The sequence below is a fragment of the Peromyscus maniculatus genome, chromosome 6, assembly GCF_049852395.1.
Source record: "Peromyscus maniculatus bairdii isolate BWxNUB_F1_BW_parent chromosome 6, HU_Pman_BW_mat_3.1, whole genome shotgun sequence".
Taxonomy (NCBI): domain Eukaryota; kingdom Metazoa; phylum Chordata; class Mammalia; order Rodentia; family Cricetidae; genus Peromyscus; species Peromyscus maniculatus.
The window spans coordinates 61,322,548-61,347,261 of NC_134857.1; the positions used below are offsets into that span (position 1 = coordinate 61,322,548).

The window sequence follows — 24,714 nt, forward strand, 5'->3', positions numbered from 1 at the left end:
TTACGAAATCCATCTCAGAGGTCAGCCTATTAATTCACAGGATATACCTTTTCACTTTTTCAACTGGTAACTGTATAAAACTATTAGAATGGATTTTTTTCTTAATAACTAAAATGTATCTTAAGTATTAAATATCTCTGACCCTAAGCACACAACAGGACTGTTAAATGTTGAAATCTTATTCTTTTGTACATTATATAGGTAGAATTAAGTTTTAAACTATAAAGATTGAAGGGGATTGGGAGGGCAGAGAGACAACAAACCTTTGAAGTTTGGTCTTATCCTGGGATCATAACTGACCAGCAGCCTGTTCAAGATATTGCTGGTGGAGTTGGGGGGCACACGTGCAAGGTCCTCTGGTGACTGCTGACTACATGAAAGAAGACAAAGAAAAAGCTGGTGAGTATTAATAAATAGCAAGAAAAAGAGGCCATTTTCCGCAGGAGAACAAGCTTGGTTTCCTTAAGACAAACACACAGCTCCACTAAGATGCTCCACTAAGTAGTTCCACTACTTCCAAGTAGAAGTAAATAAGGAGTTACAAATGCTGTCAGAGCCAAAGTCATTTGCATAAAAATGGAAAAAAACAAATATTTTAGCATTAATTTTACTAAATTCATAAAGCAATAACGTCAAACCACTTTCCAGTTCACCTCATAGTCAATAGAACTAAGCACATTTCTTACTTGTCTTTAAGCAACACAATCTACAATCAAATGTGCACAAGTCAGTGAGATAGCAAAGAATAGGTTTTTTGAACAATGCATATCATTAGCTTGTACAGAAGCAAAGAGGAATGTAAATGTTATAAGCTAATGTGGCCAGAGAAACAGTTAAGTATCCACAAGACAATCATGCTATTTATAAAATGTTATTCTCAAGTAACAATAACATTTTTCCCTTCAAAATTAAATAATGGTCATCCAGGGTAGAAATGGCTTAAAAAAAAGTCTCTCTAATGTCAGATCAATGAAACAAACAAATCACCAACAGAAAACTACTACTTATTTTCTGCATATATTAGTCATACACTCTTTATTTAGAAGAGAATAGACTGCCATGTTTTTATATTTTACTGTTAACTAATTATTAACTATATGCCATTTTGCTATTACTTCTGAATAATGAGTCATGACTACATTGACAGTTTAAGAGCACATTTTACAAAAGGAACTTCCTTGGTAGCCAAGGGGAAATATGTTTTGTTCTGTTTGTTTTGTTGTACCACCCATGAAGTTTTTTTTTTTCAGACAATCATTAACCCAGTAACAAACACAGAACTCCATAATGACCACAAGATAGATTAAAAAGAGACAACATCTGGCATTGTCTAATATGTACTGATGTGGTGATAAACGACATTAATTTGTGTGAAGCAAACTGTGATGCAAATTTCTTGATTTTTTTTTTATCACAACTTAAACACCTACTAGCCATTTCTGCTGTGACACAAGGAGGCCACTAGAGATGAAACAAAAGACAACTTAAGTGTATGGAAGAGCTAAAAGGACTATGAGTTGTTATAGACAATTCTTTCAGATAGAAATGATTCTGAGTGCAACATATTAAGCAACAGATGAAAAGCAATTAGTTAAATTTCCCAAAGTGCAGGAGCTTGCATAGATTTTTTTTTTTTAAAATTGCTTCTCATGGCCTTATCAACTCCAATATCACACCTCCAGGGATCTGAGCATTGGTAATGAGATTTTCTATTTCACTGCAAGTAAAATTGTAACTTCCTTAGAGCCAATTGTCGTCCCTTATCAAAAGATCAGACACTCTAAGGAGAATGAGAGTATGAGGAGAAATTGGATATTAGGATGCAAATTAGTGTTCAGTCCTATCTATCGATTTTCTCATTCAGGGAAGGAAAATGGAATTAATTATGAAATATACCTTTATTGAATCAATTAAGGACAGCTATTATTGTGTCTCTTGATATAAAATCCTTTACAATTACATTCCTTCCGAGCAAAGAAAAGAGGTTATGAAGACAATTAACTCTTGTATAATTGTATAGTTTGGAACTTTCAGGACATTTTGTTTTTCCTGCCTCATAAACTGGGTCAATTAAATCCTAATTCCAGCCCTCTCACTATCAAACTGTGCCCTTCCTGTGTTCACTCATACAGAATCAGTTCCATCATTCCACATTATAAATCCTCTTTCTAATTGTACCAATCTAAACCTACATTGTCTTTAAAATGCCTGGACCTTTATTCCTTTTCTAAAAATTTGTCTCAACCATGCAATGATATTCCAGGTAATACAAACTAATACATGCAGCATTAGATGACAAAGTTGTAGCTTTCATCCATATCTATTTATAGAATACCAAGTAGGTACAATACAGAAACCATGATTACTAAGAGACTCATGGCGTCTGACCTACAGTTCCCTGTACTAACATTAAGCAAGCAGGATTGAACACTTTCCACCTGCCCTGACTGGCTCAGGCCAATGTTCCAATATGACATGGGTAGTGGAGAACTGACTCATGTGTCCATTTCAGTCTCTCAACTGACAAACATATTATTGCTTGATTAAACAGAAAAAGATACTTATATAAGAGAAGGCTATTTTTCAGTTGAGAGAGAAAAACACAGATTGGTCATGAGTGGGCCAATTTGACAGGTTAATCAAATTTGATGATACTTTTATTAGCAGTTCCAGAAAATAATAATGAAAACAGTAGTAAATTACTTAAAAATGTAAAAGCTTGGTCACATTTCCTAGCTGACTTCCCATGCCATGCTTGGCATGGTGTTGGTGGAATATTATCTACCTTCTCATTACCATCGTTCAAACCAAATGGCAACATTTGACTTGAATATTGTAAGTGCTCACACTTTCAATTTCAGAATCAAGGGGAGCTTCTCTCCATGAAACATAAAGTTTCCAAACAAATCTACACATGAAGTAAGTTTTATAGATAAATAAGTAGCCTGAACCAGGCACAGAGGCTCACACTTATAATCCAACCAGTACAGAAGTTGAGGTACAAGGATTACCTTGAGTTTGAAGCTAGACTGAGCAACAAGTCCCAGGTCAGGGTAGGCTACAGATTTTACAGATTTACAGATTCTGTGCTCTCTCTCTCTCTCTTTCTCTCTCTCTTCTCTCTCTCTCTCTCTCTCTCTCTCTCTCTCTCTCTCTCTCTCTCTCTCTCTCTCTCTCTCTCTCTCTCCCTCTCTCTCTCTCTCTCAGAGAAAACAAGCAAAAAGAAACAATAAGAACTGGTCACCGACCACTGTTACTTTCTTTGTAAGAGACAGAAACAGAACAAGGAAAGATAACTTCTCAATATCAGGTTACTTTGGGTAGCCTTGCTGTGTAAGGAGGCAGGAGGAGCCCCACCATCATGCCAATTGAAAGTGGTCATTGAGGGAAGTTCATAATGACATCTCCAGTCCTCATTTCTTCAAAGGCAAAACATGTTTCAGAGCTTTGGCACTGTAATGTGGGTTTCAAGATGTCTGATGTTTCCACTGTTGCAAAGAAACACCTTGCTATAGTTTCTGTGAGCACCATCAATACTTCAGGGTACCTATGCTCCACCCAGGCTTCTATTGTTCTTACTAACCATTTTATTCTAAGTCAGTACTAAAAATAAGACTTAGCCTCTTTTGAACTTTATTAGTGTCACACTGTAGCTGCTCCCAAATGCTTTCATTTTTCCTTACAGTTAAATTAATTATTGTATTTTAACAAATGAAATCAGTATCACTTCAAAAAAAATCAAGTATAAACACACACACACACACACACACACACACACACACACACACACACACCAAGAGATATACCAAATCTTTTTCAGCACTGTTTTTCCCCTTATTTGTGTCAATACAACTTGACCTGAATATTTAATAAAGGCTTCATCTTTCCTATGTTAGAAATTCAGAAACTCTTTAAAATGTAAAGAAATCACAAGTAGTTTATATTCACAGGTATAACTTAAGGGGATTTTCCCCTTAATATAAAATAGTAATCATATGTTTTAGCTTACCAATATTAAAATCACATAAAAATACTCTCTATTGATTTGGGGCAGGGGAACAGATGGCTGCAGCTACTTTCTCCAAAAGACAAAATGAAATATGCATGCAGCATATTTGATTGTTTATATAGAAACACACATTCACATACACATGCACACACACATACATAACTTTCAAAGTGTGTTATTAATAATTTTATATGAAACACAATTAGTAACTGCTTCAGTAGTACACTGTTAAGATTTTGAATGTTTTATCCATGTGAACACTGTATTTCAGTCTATCAACAATTCCAGTATATTGCAAAACAAGATTTATTTCTTTAGAAATACGATATTAAGGAAATAACTCACTCAGGCAAAGTGATCAAATGAACAGGGAATGCTTTCTTATATAACATAACATATAAGCCTTTTTACAACCATCCCTGTATTGTTCACTTGTCTAAACTTGAACCAATGTCATTACTAACATGGAAAGTTATGCAAAGAATGCGTCAGGCTATATGGCTGTATGATGTAATGCTTTCCAGCACACAAAGAAAAATACAGGAATCTCTTTCTAAACAGAGGCTTCCCCTCCCATTTAATGTAAAATAATCTTATCAGTACATGACAACTATAACTGGTCAGTCTAAAACAGATACACATGAGCATGTCGCCTCAGTTGTCCTTAAACCGCAATTCTATATCCACAGAATAGCCTTTTTTTTTTTCATAGTGTAAAAATGCAGCAGCAATGGTACAGGGTTTCTCAGGCTGAGAGCACTGTCAGAGTGAGGAACTTGCACATGACCTAACTCAAGCACAAGAGCACACATATGGAGGAAGAAGGAAGCATGGGAAGGCATAGGCTGCGGTGTTTCTCCTCATTGCTGGGTGAGATGCTCACGAAGATCAGATGAAGCTATACCACTCTGAAAATGGCACACAAGCATCATCCAGGCTCTTGAACCTATGGAACCCAGGTGATGAAACTGTCTCTTACAGAATCAGACAGCAAGAGATTCCAACTCCTATACTGGGATTATGCCTTCCCAATCACCAGGGCGAGGGGCTGGCCGACAGCTGCCTGTCTTTACAAGAAAGAAGGCAAATCACAGACAACACTGTAACTACAAATAACGGCAGCAGTGACATCGGTCAGGATTGTTAAGAAGGCCGTTTTCTCTTACAGATTGATGGGAGAGTTCTTCAAAGGGATGGAATACTGAAAACGAGGAAGTATTTACAAACAAATAATAAATTCACAGTGATGAAACACTGTTCACGGAAGGGTTCTGGAAAGCTATCACACAAGGCTCCTAATGGCCAGGCCGGAATGATCCGAAAAATAAAATATGTCAGCAGGCTACATCCTGCCTCACCAAGTGAGCCCCCCACCCCACCCCAACCCCTGCTCCAAAATTCCTGGTGTTTGTCTCACTCTACCACAGTCAAATAGGCCACCACCGCAGGGAAAATAAAAACGACTGCACAATCCTTGGCTTTTAGCTTCCAAACTATGAGTTAAATAAAATCTTTTCTAAGATATTAAGGAGTCTCAAGTAGGTTGTAATAGCAGCAGGAAAAAATAAAAACACTAACTACTATACTTCCTTAAAGAAAAACAATAACATCTTAGATATACAGTGACTAAAATGCTAAATTTCTTCTCATTTAATTATTATTTAATTCATTTAGCGATTTTTGAGTATTTGCTATGTGCGGTGCGCATTACTGTATACTGGCTATACATCTTGAGAATCAAACATACACGCTCATCATTCTGACATGAAAATGTTATTCAAAACTAGTTTTCGATAAACATGTCCGGTAATCCTGTGTTGACTGTACCATGGATCCAAATAGCTTCTCACACCACTGATGCCTTAGGAGAGACGGTGAGTCGACACTGAGAAAAGCCCAGAAGTGTATGGCTCCAACAACGTTCACACAAAAAGATCTTATTAGCAGAGTTTGATAAACTGGCCAGATGACACCAAGAGAGGTTACGATGAGAAATGAAGGCTCCACACAGGATTTAGTGAGACCTGTGTTTCAGCAGAGAGGCTGAGACAAGATGGAGATAAACAGAACAGCATTTGGTGAGAAGATGGAGTAAAATAATTCATCTAACTACTGAGAAGTCTTAGTGATGCTAGGGTGGTGAAATAGGAGTCATGTGGCCATGAAGGGAAAAGTGGACTCAAGATGTGGATCTTTGGAGCTATGGCTGACACAGGGCTGCTGCTCACAGGATGCAGCTGAGCCTGAGAAGCCAGGTGGTCTCCCTGGATGTGAATGAGAGTTTTGGTGAGCGGGCCACTGAAGAGCAATCCTCCAGGCATTGCTGTGTCCTTTTGATCTTCCCAGTCCAACTGAGAGAGCTTCCCTTTTCTTAACACTACACTGTGATTAGCACACCCAGAGAATGGATGGCTTCAGCCTCCTAGGGTGGGGAGCTGCAGTAATAGGAATGCATTTGAGCAGGGCACCTGTACCTTCCTCTTCATGACCCTAGAAGTGAGATGGGGCAAGGTTTCCAAATGAAGTTCATAGCCATTCAAGTTTTCAGGGGATGATGGCCTAGTCACTCACTCTGCAGAGGCTAAGACGTGGCCTCCACACAGAGACATGATGGAATAGTGTCAATACAAGTTTCATCATGCGGTGTCATCACACACCTGGATCTTGTATTCATTTCTATTCTGTTACTTTGATAAAACGCCATGACCAAGGCAGCTTACAGAAGAGTTTATTTTGGCGTATGATTCCAGAGAGACGGCAGGGAGGCACAGCCGCTAGTGGCGGGAACTGGAAGCCGAGAGATCGCACCAGGAAGAAGAGACTGTGCTGGAAGAGGCTTTAAACTTTTCAACTCCACCCCAGTGACATACCGTCCCCATCACCTCTCCGAACAGCGGTATCAACTGGGGCTCAAGTGTCCAAATGCCTGCGCCTGTGGGGGTATTTCTCATGAAAAGCACTGACCACCTACAATTGCGTTTAAGCAACTGTAGAAATGACTTCAAGCTCAGAATTAAAGAGCAAACCTATAAGTGTTTAAGAGAGTATTTAGTGTTTACTTAGAACTGTGAAGCTTCCAGGAAATGCAGGGGTTAAGAAATTCACAAGTGCCAGAGATGTAAATGAAAAGCACCAGCAGCTGGTATTTGTTAATGGAGAAAGCTTGACCCTTACAGAGCATGCCTCATCCAGTTACAGAATGGTTGGAAATTTCTCATCCATCTGTTTAAAGACTTACTAAAAAAAAAAAAAAAAAGACTGTGTACCTAGAAACCAAGTCCTGTAACTTCACAGGAATGACCTTTCTACAGGAACTGTGTCAGGTCAGGATGAAAATCAGTCAATAAATCTCTTGACATCATATTAATCTGATTTAGTCAGAGAAAAAAGGGGCCATTGATAATCAGTTGGGCTCACTGACTTCGATGGAGGAGCTTTTGATAAACTATTGGCAAAATTAATTTCTGGCATCTTTAGATCAGACCAACAATCAACATCACAAACTGTCCTCATCACATTGATACTCTGAGCCACATTAAAAAAAACAAAACAAAACTGGTGTTGTCTACAAAACTGCTAAATGTCTTGAAGTACTGGGACCCAATGATATTCATAATCTCCCAATATTTTCATCCAGAGTATTAAAATATTATGCATTAAAAGTCAAAAATTTTTTTTGTTTTTGTTTTTTTGAGACAGGGTTTCTCTGTGTAGCTTTGTGCCTTTCCTGGAGCTCACCCGGTAGCCCATGCTGGCCTCCAACTCACAGAGATCCACCTGCCTCTGCCTCCCGAGTGCTGGGACTAAAGGTGTGCACCACCACCTCCACAGAGACCTCCCTGGTAGCCTTTGTGCCAAGGAGGAGGGGACCCACATGAGGCTGTGATCAGTCAGTGCTCATCTCAGAAGCACTGTCACAGTCCACTTGTGAGTACCCACTAGTCTATTGGGTAATTCAGAAATTAAAAACAGGGAGTTGTGATGTGTTGACCCCAGTGATTAACACACTTATAAAAGGTCTTCAAAGGATAGTGAATGTGAAAGGGCCATCGGACCTTGTTCTTTCGTGGGCTTCTGCTACATCAAAGTACTAACAGCTGCTAAGGAAGTGCCTATCATTCCACAATAACCTTATCAACTTCACACTCTGGAAAACACAGCTGTAAAATGACACACACACATACCTGGAACATTTCTACAAGAAAAAGAAAAGAAACAAATGCAGATAGTTTGCTAAGTATAAGAAATGAAAACATAAGAACAAGGAATGGATCAATGAGATGGCTCAGAGAACAGAGGCACTTGCTTCTTAAGCCTGGTGACATGAGTTCAAATCCTGGAATCCACACAGAGGTGGAAGGAGATAACTCATTCAACAAAACTGCCCTCTGACTTTTACACATGCAGGTCCCCAGACACATTATGAGCACACACAGTAATGGAAAATAAGTTTTTAAATGAAAAACTACTAAAGAGCTTTCACTGGGAAGGCTACTAAGCTAACCCCCATGCTGTCTACTGCCTAAGGGCGGAGACCAAGAAATGATTCCACAAATATTCAGGATAAAAATATGGTCTCAAAGCATATGAGAAATGTTTCAAGGGCAAGAAAAGGAGAGTTGACAGGGCAGCTCTCAGACATTAGCCTTGTTTTCTTTCTAACAAATATAAGACACATCTTTAAATCCAGGAGATAATTTAGCCCCTGGCAGGCAGCTGCCCTCTATGTCTCCCTGTGAACATCAGGCTTAAATGTCAGTAGCTTTTGCTATCCATCTAGCCAAAACAATTATTCATACTATTTGATCATCAACAAAAAAATGAAGGGACCCTGATAATGAGAAAATAATGTTTCTATCTATTTTTTTATGAACTACTTGAAGAGACCTCAAAAGAACCCTGGGATTAGTGAAAAGAACTGGGTTAGGTGTGTGAAGTGTTTGTGTGTGTGTGTGTGTGTGTGTGTGTGTGTGTGTGTAGTGTATGCATATGTATGCAGAGGTACATGACCATGCATGCCCATATGTGTGGAGATCAGATGTTGACACTGGATATCTTCTGGTATCACTTTCCAACTATACATAGTGGGGGGGGGGGAGGGAAACAGAGGAGAGAGACTGATTCTCACTGATTCTAAAGATCAGCAATGGATGAGGGTGCCCGACAGTGAAGCCTCACAATACTACTGTCTTCGTCTCCAAGCTTTGGTGTTACAGGTTCATGTTACCATGTGAATTTTTTTTAAAATGTGGGTTTTAGAGATTGGAACTCAGGTAGCCATTCTTGCAGATTTCTACACTACAAATAATCGTGTTCAGGAAAAGGCCCTAAAATGTGACAGCATTATCACTGTTATCGGATTAGCAGTTTCTTCAGCTCTCCATAATGAAATACTAATATGCAATAATAAGATAGAAATAGAGTGTACACTTTTTCAGATAAGTAAAATGGTTACAGGCATCATATTCACACATAAAGCATGAAACTACTCATAACAAGTGCTCCTGCAAAAAATACTTATTTCTCTTATTTACAGCTATTGTTTATATCTTTCCAATTAAGAGAGTTCTGCTTTTTTGTTTATTTCTTTATTTTTTAAAGCATGAAATAATTTTGGGTTTTATTCAGTTTTACTTTTTGAGGTGGTTATCTTACTCTGTTGCCTAGGTCAGTCTCAAACTCACAATCCTTCTACCTTAGCCCCCACCTAACCACCCTTAGACTAGGAAGATAGGCATGCACCACTGTGCTCACCTACAATGACAAAGAAAGAAAGCCTGGTTCTTCTTCCCCGCGTAGACATACAAGTTCATGGCAACTAGAAAAACTTTGCAACTAGTTGAGCTTCTCCTGCATCTCAGGCCTCTGAGAAACCATGCACAATGTGTCTAGTAGGAAAATGAAAGACATACTTTCATAGTTCTCATCCTACCACAGATATGGTCAGCAGGGAATTCTTGGGTCATCATCTCCCTGCGAAACAAAGGAATTAGGCCAGGTCAGGTATCTAGTGTCCTGATCTGTTCCTGTACCTGAGAGTCTGGCACTTTATCTTAGAAAACTGATGGGTCCCTTTATAGGGTAGTTTCTTCTGAGATACAAGGGGAAAAGTATTCCTGTGAACTAGCATGCAAACACTCTCCATAACCCAGAAAAGCATAAGCAATAAAGCTCAGACTTGGCCTTGATCTCAGTAGGGAACATCTGAACCACACACCTAACAACATAATAATTTCTGAAGCTCCCAAGGGACTAGATTTTAAGTTATCTGCCTCATAGCACTGACCCAGCATTCCTAAGTCACTGAAAGTGACAGATGAGAAAGTGGTCATTTGAATAAGAGTTAGGACTAAACACCAGACCTCCCCTAACTCAACATAGATAGCAAATATAACCATGAGCTCAACTCTTCTGAGGAGGGAAGGACACAGATTTAGCTTTCAAAATTTTCTAAGAACTGAGGGACTAGCTTCTGGCCTAACATACTTGGCAACCCCGGAGAACAAACACCATGGTTGTGCACTACCATGAAGGTTTTTGCACCTACAGAACAGTGGACAAGTTGGCTAAACAAGGACCTCTCTTGCATGACGTCAGCAAACAAACAAGGAAGGGTAGAGGTAGTTTCTACTACACAGATACCAACATAGATTCATGGGACCCATTAAAAAAGACATGATAAAACTTGAACATGTGCTTTCAAAATATACATATGTCAATTATCTGATAGAGAAAAAGAACAAAATAAACCAAAAGTGAGAAGAAAATGAAATAAAGAATAGAAAAATATGAAAATGGTGTGTTGAAAATATAAGCAAAATTGACATATCTCTAGAATAACAAAGAAATAAACAAACAAAAAATAAATAAATAAGGTGGGCAGCGGTAGCACACACCTTTAATCCCAGCACTCATGAGGCAGAGCCAGGCAGATCTCCTTTGAGTTCGAGGCCAGTCTGGTCTACAGAGTGAGATCCAGGACAGGCACCAAAACTACATAGAAAAACCCTGTCTCGAAAAACAAACAAACAAATAAATAAATAATGAAGCCACAATTGAAAGGAGAGACACAACAACTTATAACAAGACAGGAAGGAGGCTGATAAAAAATGTTGATGAACCACTAGATCCCCTCAGAAGGGTTAACTCAGAACATTCCAAAACTTTTTCATAAAATATATAAAAGTTTGACATGATCTTTAACTAATAAAGAGAATGGTTTTAAAAAAAAAATCCCAGGAAGAAATGACTTCACCGGAGAATTCTCCTGAACAGCTAAAAACAAATTAAAGCCAGTACTTGTCACAATCTGCCCAAACACTGAAAGGGGGGAACACTTCCAAGGAATTTATGAGGACAACGTGACCCTGATACTAAAGCCAGACAACACACATAAGAAACTACAAGCCAATGTCCCTCACAAGCAAGCATTCTTAACAAAGACTAGGAAAACAATTCAACGGAACCTTCAATGGCCATATGCCATGGCCCATTGCAATTTATGTGTAAGGTGTGAGCATACAACATTTGAATATTACTGTTATACATCATTCATCATCAACAAAAATGTAGGTAAAATCCATAGAATCATAGCAATAGGTGCATAAAAGTAATCTGAAATAATTTAAAATTCCTTCTGAATTAAAAAAAATCAAGAAACTAGAAGTAGAAAGGAAATCATCTATCTATGATAAAGGTCATAGAGGAAAAGTTCACATCTAACATCACATTTTATGTGATTTACATTTTTAAAAAATGGAAGCTGTTACACTAAGATCAAGACCAATGCAAGATATTCTCTTACTAAATCTAGTCAACATTTACCAGAAGTCCTATACAGTCATCAGATGAGTAAAATGGATCCAAATTCAGAATTGCATGTCTCTGTTTGCAGTTAACACAGTCCTATGTGTAGAATTCCTTAGCATCTGTACATTGTCACACACTTGCACAAACATCCTATTAGAACTGACAATGTAACACTGCAGGAAACAGCATTAACTGAACAAATCATTTATATTATGTGTGTGTGTGTGTGTGTGTGTGTGTGTGTGTGTGTGTGTGTGTGTGTAATAAACTATAAAATAGAAATCTGGATAATTACTGTATTTATAACAGCATCAGAAAGAGTAAGATATTTAGAAATAACCTTATCCTTGATAAAGGAATGAGATATTTGCACATTAACAACTGTAAAGTAATTCAAATATCAAAGACACCAACAAATAGAAAGATAGCCAAGGTTATGGGTAAGAAGACAATACGATTAAAATGTCCATACTTCCCATAGGGATGTAAGATGAAAAGCAATCACCTATCAAAATTTTCATGCCAGAGGCTTAGGTCATAGCTCATTCTGGGTTCAATTTCCAGCCCTGCATAAATAGGACATGGTGTCATAACCTCCCTAATTCTCAAATATGGGAGGTGAAGACAGGAGGATCTAAAATTCTTGGTCATTCTTGACTACATAGCAAGTTTGAGGACAGCAATGAATACATGAGATCCTACCTCTATAGGAATACATCACAAAAAATTCAAAAATTCCTGAGGAATCAATAAAGACTCTGAGGCTGGGGCAAACATCTAAATGATACAGTTTATGAAAGAAAGATTTCTCTGAGCTCATGGCTTCGCAAGTTTCAGAAGAACATGGCATGGAGGGTGGATGTGCAGAGTTGCCTAGAAAGCCAAGAAATGGAGGACATCCTGCAATAGTCCCCTTCCTTCCTCTGTCTTGCCAATTATTCCTTTAAGACTCCTGGCCTATGGGATTGTATTGCCCACATACAGAGATTAGTGTCCTCACTTAGTGACTCCTCTCTGAAAACATCCTCAAAGACACACACAGAGATATGTTTTATGAATCTAAGTCACTCTCAATCCAATGTTGTTAGCAAAGAAGGCAGCATCATAGAAACAAAACAATCGAACATTTGAAAGATCATGTTTAAGAAAGTATAAGATTTCCTAACTTAAAAATATGTTACAAAGCAAAAGGTGTATTAATGGAACTGATTATGGACAACTGCATGGAGATAGCCTATAAGAAGAGGAGGCCGATTATCACTGCCATTATCTAGAGTATGAAAATTTGCACAGTGATTAATGGGTGATTTTTTAAGATCAGATTCTCCTAAAATAATATTTCATATTTCATATCCATTTTACCGGAGGCTTCTCTTTTTGAAACTCTTCAATAATTTGATATGTACCAACCTGAACCTTCTCTGTTTAATATTCTCATTGCTGTGGCTAGAGAGTGTTCTTTTGTGCGTCTCTGTGTTTCTCCTAAGATATATACCAAAATTTCAGTAGTTAAAATAGTATAGGCCAATGCAACTGAAGAGAGCCAGAAATAAATACAGCATAAATGGCCAACTGATCTTCAGTAAGTCAGCGAGGAAGAATGCACAATGAGCAGAAAACATTGCATTTAACAAATGGTGTTAGCAAAGCCAGACATCTACAAGGAAACAAAAGACACTGGATGTTTTTCTCCTGGGTCACACAAAAATCCAATCAAAATTCATTAAAGGCTTAAGCATACAATCTCAAACTTCAAAAGAAAACACAGGAGAAAGTCCTCATGACATTGCTCTTGGCAATGATTTCACAGACAGACGCTGAAAGTGCAGGCTGCATGAGTCAAAGCAGGGTGGAAGAAGGATCACAGAGCAAATTGTGCCATGAAACAACAAAGCTTCTACAAGACTAAACCAAAACAGACGGATCCTCCTGACCTGAGAGTAGAGGGAAATATTGTGCAGAGTGCAGAGGCATCAACAGTGAAAGAAATAGTAATAAATCAGCCTTTGTTTAAAAAAAAAAGTTCTTCAGCGGTTAGTATCAAAAAGTTAATACACTAAAATGCTTACAAGAACATGATTAGTAGGGAACTCATACAGTGTTGAGAAAGATTTCACTATAGATGTTATAGAAAAGAGTTTAGAAATTCCTTTAAAAAATAATATATTTAGCCTATGGCTCAGAAGTTCCAACATATATACCCAAGGGAAATAAAATCACTTCATCAAAGAGATACTGGCAGCCCCATCTATTTTGCTATACTATATACAGCAGTCAAAGTCCAGGATCCATCCATGTAACTTTCAATGGAAGAATAAAAAAGGAAGCATATACATAATAGGTCATATGTATATGTACATATACATGTGCACATGATAGCCTATTAGTCAGTCACCTATAAGGAAAGAATGAATTTCTATCCCCTACAGCAGTTCAGTTTGAACTGGAGGTCACTGTGTTAAATGAAATATGCCAGGTATATAATGACCAGTGGCCCATTACCTCCCTCATTCATAAAACCTGAACAGCAGCTCTTATGGAAGTAAGCAGTGGAGTGATGAGCACTAAACCTGAGAAGGGCTCAAGGTGGGGCAATGGAAAGAAGCAGGCTAAGGGGCGTCAAAACTCAGAGAAGCTTAGTTCTCACTCTCTACAGTACAATGGGGCACTTACTGCTCATAGGAATTTACACTCTATTTCAGCATAACCAGAAAGGATGTTCCCAGGACAGAAACACGAGGTAGTGCTTACTCATTTCTGACTGTCTTCCCTTTGCACACAAGCATCAAGTTGTTTGAACCCTATAAAGCCATAAAATACTATCTCAGGAGATTAGGTCCAGAGAAGAATTTATCAAAATGAGTCCTTCTGCTCATCAAATGACAGCGTCCCAGAGGGGTGGCCCAGAGGAACAAGCGTGAAGACCTGAACTCACCAGAACCCACATAAAGCCAGGTGCAAAAGCACATATCTGAAACATCAGTGCTTGCTTGGTGAGATGACGACAGGAGAATTACCAGAAAATGGGACTTGTACATATCTAAATGTCACAGAACTGTACCATAGCTATCTGTATGCTTTGCTGACTATCTTAACTAGTCTCTAAACAGTGAAAAGATCAATCAGACAAATTTTGGCACCAAACCGTGCAATCCATCAAAATCTGAAACTGGAGAGACAGCATTGGCCACTATTCCAGAGGACTCAGGTTCGGTTCCCAATATTCACATGGTGGCTCACAATGGTTTGTGATTGCAGTATCAGGGGATCAGATGCCCTCTCTGGGGTCCTGCATTTATATGCTGTACGTACATACACACTGAGAAAATAATTAAACATATAAAACAAATATAAAATCTATGAAAATAGAGTCACTGATATAATTTGCAAGCTAATATTTGTAATATACAGGCAATGTGTATTATGCAGTAAAAAATACAAGAATATAACTGTTCAGTTCTTATGCTAGGTAATACATGTTTATTGTTTCTTTTCCAATTGCATATGATTATCTGTTGTGCTTTATGGTGTGATACAACATATCATTCTGAGATTACCTAACTGGATATCAAAGGCAAGATTGCTCTCTTCTGACAGAAAAAAAAGCAATGTAAATAATCCAAATATGATGACAGGCTTGCTATCCCAGTACTTGAGAGCAGGAAGTAAGATAAGGGTGAGTTCAGCCCAGCCTAGGCGCTTAGCAGCACTTGTCTCAAAAACAAGAAGATAAAGAAAGGACTGAGCGCTCCACAGACTCTCACTCTACACCTTGTCCATCTCAGTTTAGGGGAGGGGAGGGTGACTCTCACTCTACACCTTGTCCATCTCAGTTTAGGGGAGGGGAGGGTGATGGAGGAAGGGGAAGGACGGAAGGGGAGGACAGGACAGGAGGAAGGGAGGGATAGAGAGGAGAGGAAAGGGCAGGGGAGGAGAAACAAAGTTGATATATAGCTTCACTCTCTAATTGGCCAAGCAGGCCTGGCTGTCCGGGTGGGGGTTGCTGACTTACAGTTAACAAGAGCACTTTAGCTCTACATACTTGGTATCTGACTCTCTGAGTCTCTCTGTAAACAGAGAAGATAACTGCAGAAAACCAATTCACAAAAGACCTGTCTCTGGAATGAACTGTGACAACATAATAAAGAACCTAGATCAGTAATGATGCTGTGAGATGAACAATTCCCAGGAGCCTGTTTTGTGTCCTGTGGAAAGGGAAAGAAAACACCAGCTGTTTGGAAAATGACAGACATTCACAATTTACTCTCAACTACAAGAAAGTCATGGACATGTGATTTACTTGAGCAAATATGCAGAGCTTTTCCCTTCTTATATAAATACATGATATATATTCACATATCTTCTTTCTCCCCAAATCCCCACTTTAATTCCACTATTCTCTAAAAATTGATGGGACTGAGTTTTGAAAGGAAATATTTTCTTTGCCACTACAAGCCAATTTTTAAAAGAACTAAAGCAGGGAAATTGAGAAATAAATAATTTAAACTTCAAAGCTCTTTGAAGAAGCCACTTCAGGGACACCACAAATCATTTAGATAAAGGGGCTTTTGTTCCTGTCAGGAACCCAGTAGAGAAGTCCAAGGCCACCCCTAACACCTAACCTGGTTCTGTTACCATGATTTTGTCACTTTCTCTTATGTAAGATCCTATGTGCAAATAGATTGTTAACAGAGACAAGAAAGCTATTTCCTTTGAATTACTATCTTCATTATACCCCTGCAGGCTTATGGGAACAATGATGTACAAACTCCATTACAGGACAGGGAAGCAAATACAGATGTTCTTCTGAATACTGGATTACCTATCTCTTTTCAATGCAGAAAAAGAAAGATAGCCCTTTCTGTCTCTATGAATTATTGCTTAGAAATATAAACGTCACTTTAGATTGAATAAATTGCAACCCACATGAATCCTTAGAAAGAAACTCTACCCCTCTACACCATATCCTAATATTTTGGTATATTAGTACTTCCCAGCACATGCGATGGAATCTCCAGCAACTTTTCTAACATTTTCAGTCACCTTCAGAAAATGAAAACTGCCTTCTGGCACAATCCTATCACTCAAAATTGTCACTACATATGTAACATGTCTAGTCCTGGTAACACAACTGAATGCTGGGTGAAAAGCTCCAAACTTCCAACTCCCCCAGCCAGGCCCTGAGACAGAGAGGGGGAAGAGCGTTGGCTCTGCCATGGCCAGGTTTGCTGGCCTCTGACTTACTAATCTAGACTTCGTGGATTTCTCAGATTCTCTCTGTGAAAATTCTGTTTCTTTGTTTGCTGTTTTCTTGTGGCGAGATCCCACTATACAGACCTCAAGCTCAGAGCAATTCTTCTGCATCAGCTGCCAAGGAAACGGCTTTTACTGTTCTCCAGCTTCAGCTCTTGCTTGACCCCAGTCCACAGCTTGCATTGGTGCTGTTTGACTCCAGCCCCCTTCTAAGTTCTCGGCAAAAAAAAAAAAAAAAAAAAAAAAAAAAAAAAAAAAAAACGCTTTTGTTTCTTTCTCTAAACTCACCAGTCCATGTTCTTTCCAGCCCTCTCGGCTCTCTTCTCCCTCCTATGATCCATACCTGAGTATTCAGTATTCCCATTCCCAGCAGAAATCCTCCCCAGTTCACACAGTCCCTGTCTCTATCCCATGAACCCCAGGCCTCAGCCACAACTGCCTCTGAGTTCTCAGCAAGAATTGATCACGGTCTACCATGAGGCCCCAGAACACCAGAGGTAGGCACAGTTCTTCCTCCATGTCCCTCTCAGTGTCACACAGAAGGGAATGTACTTTCCTTATAGCTCCCTGGTCACTTTGTAGAGATGCAAAGGCACTCAGGGCTTCCATGAACATTGTCTTCCCTGGTCTCCTCAGTCCTAGCAAAGCTCAAAGAAGAGATTCTGAGTGAAAGCCACCAAGCCAGGCTTCCTTTCTTTATCCTCACTGCTTACAGAAGAGGTATGACTCCTACCATTGCTATGCAGTATCTGGGATCTATTGGTTTGTTCCTGGTCCTGAGTGTTTCAGCCATAACTAATAGTCCCATTTTTACTTTTTGATACACTTTTCATTATTTTTTTATAACTTTGAACTGCCCTCCAAGGCATTTCTAACAGAAAATACAAATGTTCCTTTATGGTAAATACATAATTTGTGTTCATATAAACATAGCTGAATCTGAGCACTTTATAAAGAAAAGAAGTTCTTTTATTTCTCAGGTTGTGTGGTTCAAGAGCAGAATGCCAAACATGTCAAGAAGCAGAGTAGAAGTCATCACAAGGGCAGCCAAGCATGGGCAGTCTTGCTTCTAGCAGCTTGCTGTCCTGAAAGCTAACTCACTCTACAAAACTGGTCTTCCTTCCTTCCTTGAGGATATCAGGACCCAGTCACCTTCCATCGGGCAACATTTCTTAAAATACCATCACCTCAAATCACCACACTGGGGACCAAGCCTCTAGAACCTAAACTTCTGGGAAGGTGTGCCCAAGCAACAGCCACAAGTAAAGTGTTCCACAGTATGAAATAACCAGCAGACATTCTTGAATGCTGGATCCTGGCAGGACATAATATGAGGTCATGAAGGTCATAATTAATATTCACAGTTGGCAGAAAATTTAAAGCAAGAATTTGAGAATGTTCAAATGAAACAACATTTAAATAAACAATACATATTAAAATGCAATAACTTGTTAATTAAAGTTTTTGTCCAGATCAATATTTTAAACACAAACCAGTAATTTCTACAGGAAGCTCCAAAGATCTCCTTCTGTATCCAAATCTATTCATCCCAGCTATGAGTCAATGTGGGTACCCATCAATGTAAAGCCCACTAAAGAAAATGCCTATATGAGTGTGCCTGTGTGCAGGGGTGTGTAGACATGGTCCAGATGCCTACAGAGACCTGAAGAAAACACTGGATTCCCTGGAATCAAAGTAACAGGTGGTTATAGGGTGCCCAATGTGGATGCTGAGAACAAAGCCTGGATCCTCTGAAAGAACGGTAAGTACTCTTAACCATGGAGCCATCTCTCCAGCTTATAGTAACTGGTTCCCATGTAATAGAACACATGTCTGGGAGGAGGAAGCTCATAAAATTCTGTTCTCAGCAAGTTAACATTCTGTTATTCTTCTTAAACAGTTCAGTGAACTTCAAAGTTTATTAAAGACTTCAAGGAAACCCAGTAATTAAAATAAACAATACCTACACAACAATGATTAAGAATCCTGTTCCAATCTCTGGAGGAGATGCTAATTTATTTTATATAAAAGGTGCAGAAAATGTTTTACTCCAAAAACCCTAAGGAATGCATTAAGCTCGGTTTTACAGATCTGGACAGTGAGAGCACATAAGGGAAAATGGTAATGAACTGTTTCACTTGAGTTCAGTGTTATCTGTTCTCTTCAGAACTAACTCAAACAGTTTTGCCTGGGACCTGGAATTATTAGTATTGTATCTTTAATACTGAATTTTGTGCAGGTTATAAGCTAGGGGCTCTGAAGAACATGTGGTTGAACGTAGTAAGATAAGAGGGGATGGGACAGGTTAAGGGAAAGAAGCAGGGCAAACTTCAGGAAGTACTTACAGAATATACCACAGTGAAGGGGAAGCTGAGTAGTATATCCGAACACAAGATGTTGGTAATGCAGAGCAAAGCCAGAGGAGGGAAAGGCTGGCGACAGCAGAGAAAGGAACAGTTGTACCTATTCCAGACATCACAGATGCCTGCACACTAGAATAACAGTTCTCAAGGCTTGCTTTGTCTCTTTGCAAATTGGCCACACCACAGTCAAAACTGTATTCATAAAACCAGTAACACAGTATTTACCTTATTAAGTATTGACAATTGTGCTCATGGTGGAAAAGTAATGGTGGATAAAACTGCTTGTGCATTAGCACAAATCAAAAACAAAACAAGACAAAAACAGTTAAATGTAATGCCAATGCATTGTTCCCCACCCCACACTAGAAAAACCGAAGACCACACACTACCAAATCACAGCACCACACACCACCAATGTATAGGACCACATACCACCAAAACATAACAATATGCATCACCAAATCATAGCACTACACATCAATACATCAACCTCCATGCACCCAACAAACAACACTGCACACCACCAATTTATAACACCACATACCACCACAGCATGGCACACATTATCAATACATAACACCACACATCACCAATACACACCGCCAATACATAAACCCTCACAACTAATACATAATACCATATATCAAAACATACGACAGCACCTATGAAAAGAGACTACACACTACCAACATACACACCACACACCAAAATATAATACAACACACCACCAAAACTAAGCTCCTAACTAACTAAAATCAAAACATATCACACACCACCAATATATAAGCCTACATAAATTATATGTAACACCACCACAAACCCTCAAAACATAACAGACATCATCAACATAAAAGCAATTGGGGCAAATTTTTGAGTTAGTGTTCCTAAGCAACATTTTTAAAGATTACTAAGAGGAGCATATGTAGCTAGAGTTTTCCTGCCTTGACCACAGTCAGGACAAATCTTTGTCACCCGCCAGTCCCACAGCCGCTCAGAACCAACCAAGTAAACACAGAGACTTATATTGCATACAAACTGTATGGCCGTGGCAGGCTTCTTGCTAACTGTTCTCTTATCTTAAATTAACCCATTTTTATAAATCTATACCTTGCCACGTGGCTGGTGGCTTACCGGCATCTTTACATGCTGCTTCTCCTGCCGCTGGCTACAGTGTCCCTCCCCCTTCTTCCTGTTTCCCCAATTCTCCTCTCTCTTTGTCCCGCCTATACTTCCTGCCTGGTCACTGGCCATCAGTGTTTTATTTATATAGAGTGATATCCACAGCAAGCATAACTTCACTGACTTTTAAAACATAAATCAGCATTATCCTAACATTGTACCTGACAAGATGGGGAGTCACACACAAGGGTATTGCTATAACCCAAACTGAATTGTTTCGGGAATAAAAGCTCTTGGGGAGCTTGACTTACCGACTAAATTGGATTCCTATTTTCCATGGAAGATCATTCATTAATACCACATACACACACACACACACACACACACACACACACACACACACACACACACACACAAAGCTATGGTAATCCAGATGTGAATATTTGGGATTTTTTTATGAAAGGTAAATAAAAAGATCATATAACTTTGATCAAAAATGGTTGTGTTTTGTGGCTGATGAAAATACATTTTCAAAAATGAATCATAATATTAGAAAAACATTAGCTCCTATGAGTACGTCCCAATATTTATATATTCTCTCCAGTAACAAAGAGTGATACTAAATGGAAGTGCCTTTTGATGCTGTGCAATGACATAATCAACCTCTGGAAGACTTCCAAAGGAGGCAACTGAGTATCTTCTAGCTGTTCTGTATGTTGTTGTAAAATCACTTGTGAACAAAAGAGTCCATTCAACGTGCATGCCAGAGCAGTGAACTGTAATGAAACAGAACAAAATGTTCACCGATCTGATTTTAGATTTCACATAAAAACCCTCTCTTAAGGAACTATCATTTGTTAACTTTGGCATGACATTAAAGAACATCCAGAATTTGGAAAAGTTATCTAAGCACTCTTCCCTTTTCCAATTTCGTGTCTGCATGTGGTAATCCCTTCTGCACATACCTCAGACAAATTAATATAACACTGTGAACCTCATGCAAATGTGCATGGCAGAGTACAAATGAGGAGTCTTCCATGAAATCAGCCACTAAACTAACACATAACAATGCAAACCAAAATACTCTTCTCACTAATTTCATAACTATACTTATTATCATAAAATTTTTATAAAGTAAGTTATTCTCGTTAATATTTAATGCCTACATTTATGCAAATTTTTTTTGTTTCTTTGTTGGTTGTACTAGGGATTAAATCCAGACTCTCATACAAATAATCTATGACTGAGTGCTGCCCAATGCATTTACCGTACAACACATTACAGTAGGTAACGGAAAATGAATGCCTGGTTATCACCTGAAGAAAAAGATGTACATACAATAATTCCTGGTTGTGCAAGCATACACAACCAGACGTTGCCATGGATAAACTATTGATGAGTAAGAAGCTGTAAGAACCAAAGATGACTATCCAGGACAAAGCCAATGGTTAAGGGGTCAATAAAAGCAGCTGATGACTTCTAGTCAGAAAGGAAAGACTCAGAAGGTGGAAGTTCTAGAAGCTAACCAAGAAGTGGGTGGACACAGGGGTCTCCTGGGGTGTAGAGAACAGCATGTACCAAGTAATAATGATATCAAGGAAGTGACTAGATTTCTTTAAGAGGAAGAAAATAGTATCTGTTTCAAAAAATGGAGTAGGGCTGGGAATGCACATTAACAAATGAAGGACTGAGGGTGTTTTGCTTCTTAAGATAACATATGGCTTTAGGAACTAAAGGGAGCCCAACAAAGGAGGAAACAGCCAACTGAAGCTCAGAAAACAGGTCATTTTCATTCAGGAAATACCGTAATGAGTAGATGGAAATGTTAATCAAATATGTACACTCCATATTTTTTTCAGGCAGAAGCCCCTTCAGTATGTTTTTAAATCCTTAGGAATAAAAGAAGAGATAAATGGAAATGAAGGAAGAGCTGTTCCTAGAGTGGAGAAGGTGGATTCCACAGTGCCCTCACCCCTCACCAAGGAGAACTTTTTCTTCAATGTCAGGAGCTGAGGAGGCAAAAAAAGGAATGTTGCTAGACAAGCCTCAGAGTGAAGAAGGAACAGATAACTGGGAGGGTCTACCAAACAGCTTGATTCCTTTTCTCTACAGCTATTATTAAAATGTCATGCTGGAACTGAACCAAGTGGGAGGAAAGGCTGCGTGCTGGAGAAAGTCAGAAACAGAGTGAGAAGGCTGATGGAGGGCACGGGAGGACCTCAGGACCATACAGCACATCCCCAAACACATCAGCAGATGAGACGAATCAGCACAGGTCATGTCAACAAGAAGGCTTCAACAAGCATCTGCTGATTTGGTATCTAACATGTTCTATTAGCAGTTTATTATTTCTCTCAGTGTTATTCAAGTGAAGGCTCTATGAAATTTCATTTCATACCTACAATATTTCTCAGAAGGCCCATGTGTATGTGCATGCCATGTTCTTGCTATGACCCAATATCTTGTCCAGCATTTGTGAGGAGAGGTGCAAAGTAAATTTATCTTACCTATATCAAACCATGTTTGTGTAAAAATATTAACTCTGATTTGTCAATGTAACCACTTACTCACTTGATTCTACTGTACTATTAAGCACAAATAAGCTGTTAGGCACAAAGATTTATATCCATGTTCCAAAACTATATATGGCCACCTACTCTCACTTGTGTGCAACATAGATTGTTAACACACACATGATTCCGCTAAAAAAGTAAAAGACATCATCATATGACGGATTCAATTTAGTCAACTGCCAAAATATATGTGTGAAAGAAAAAGGATTCGGGGAGAGAAAAAGAGTTTAACATCAGTCCTAATCACAGGCTTATGAAAATAAATTTAAGTATTATTAATGTCATAGCGATGCTTGATTTTAGTTTACCTCTTCTAGTTTAAAATCACTGTGGTGACCAAAAAAATCCCACTTAAAAAAAAATCCATTTTCTCTTGGGACCCATCTATAGTATCCTTTAATTTAGATATGTCTTCTACATTTCTCTCCTTAGTATTGGCTTTATAATTTGACTTATACAAAAGACGTCTAATTTATTTGATAAGAAAAGGCCTTACTTAGAAGTTATTTATTCTTCTATTTACCAAAGAAAGCAAGCTGCAGTAAAACTAATCCAACAATACATAACAAACATTTATGACCATGCAAGTACCAGTTGGGACCCTCTGAACAAACTTCCACATAGTTTTACCTCTTGAAAATGATGGTAACAGGCATTTAACATAGTATTACATGTAAGATAAAATCAGAAGGGGAACACTTTTTTTCCCTTCTAAACGTTGAATTTCAGTTTCCGAGACATTACCTAATCACACTTCTATAGAATGCTGTTAGTTCACAGAACTCACACCCTCAACTGAAACTACTAACTATTTAAAAGTTCTACCTGGTAGGACAAGGCAATATTTACTCAGCTAAATCCTGAAGAACTGGCAAAATCTGGATAAATAGAAAGTTAAGTTTCTAAACTAAATGTAAAATAATGATGATGATGATGATGATGATGATGATGATGGTAATGATGATAATGATGAAGATAATAGCATGGAAAGGTTAGGAAAAAGAAGTACATCAAGCTTTCTAAAACAAGATAGTAGCTGCAGCCAAAGTTTGGAATATAAAATCAAGAGCCCCTTGAAATCTAGGGTTAAAGAAAATATGCTGGATTATTGGGCAAGAACAAGATCTTGTGGGTTACTGAATGTAAGACTAGCAAGAAGAAAATGAAAACAGTATGCTTAGATGTATAACAATAAGGTGACTAAATTGGAAAATACCACAACAGCTCTGTTGACTATGATGTGAAGTGGAGATGCATTGAAAAGAAATCTGAGCACAATGATAGAGGAGGTCATTCCAAAGGAAAGAGGTGGGTTCCATTTCAGTTTCATGCCTGACTAACTGGAATAATGGGGATGCCAATTTTTAAAACTGGAGAATTACTTGGAAAGACAAGATCATTAATTCAAGTGATTGCAAAATAACAGTGTGCCATCAAAGAGAAATTGCAAAGTAGAGAGTATGAAAATACATAATCGAACACCAGAAAAAAAAAATCCTGGTCCAGGTATACAATGATGACAACATAGGCAATCTCCATGTGTATCCACTTTGTAAATTATCTTTTTCAATCAGTCTCTCATCTTTGG

General features: G+C 38.5%; 1 protein-coding gene across 1 annotated transcript in view; it reads right to left on the minus strand.

Moving 5' to 3' along the window:
* Glrb (glycine receptor beta) overlaps window positions 1–24,714 on the minus strand; it is a 71,939-nt gene that overhangs the window by 37,603 nt on the left and 9,622 nt on the right. Inside the window, exon 3 of the mRNA XM_076574292.1 lies at window positions 264–370. Coding sequence (XP_076430407.1) covers window positions 264–370 — 107 coding nt within the window. The remainder of the gene's footprint in view (window positions 1–263; window positions 371–24,714) is intronic.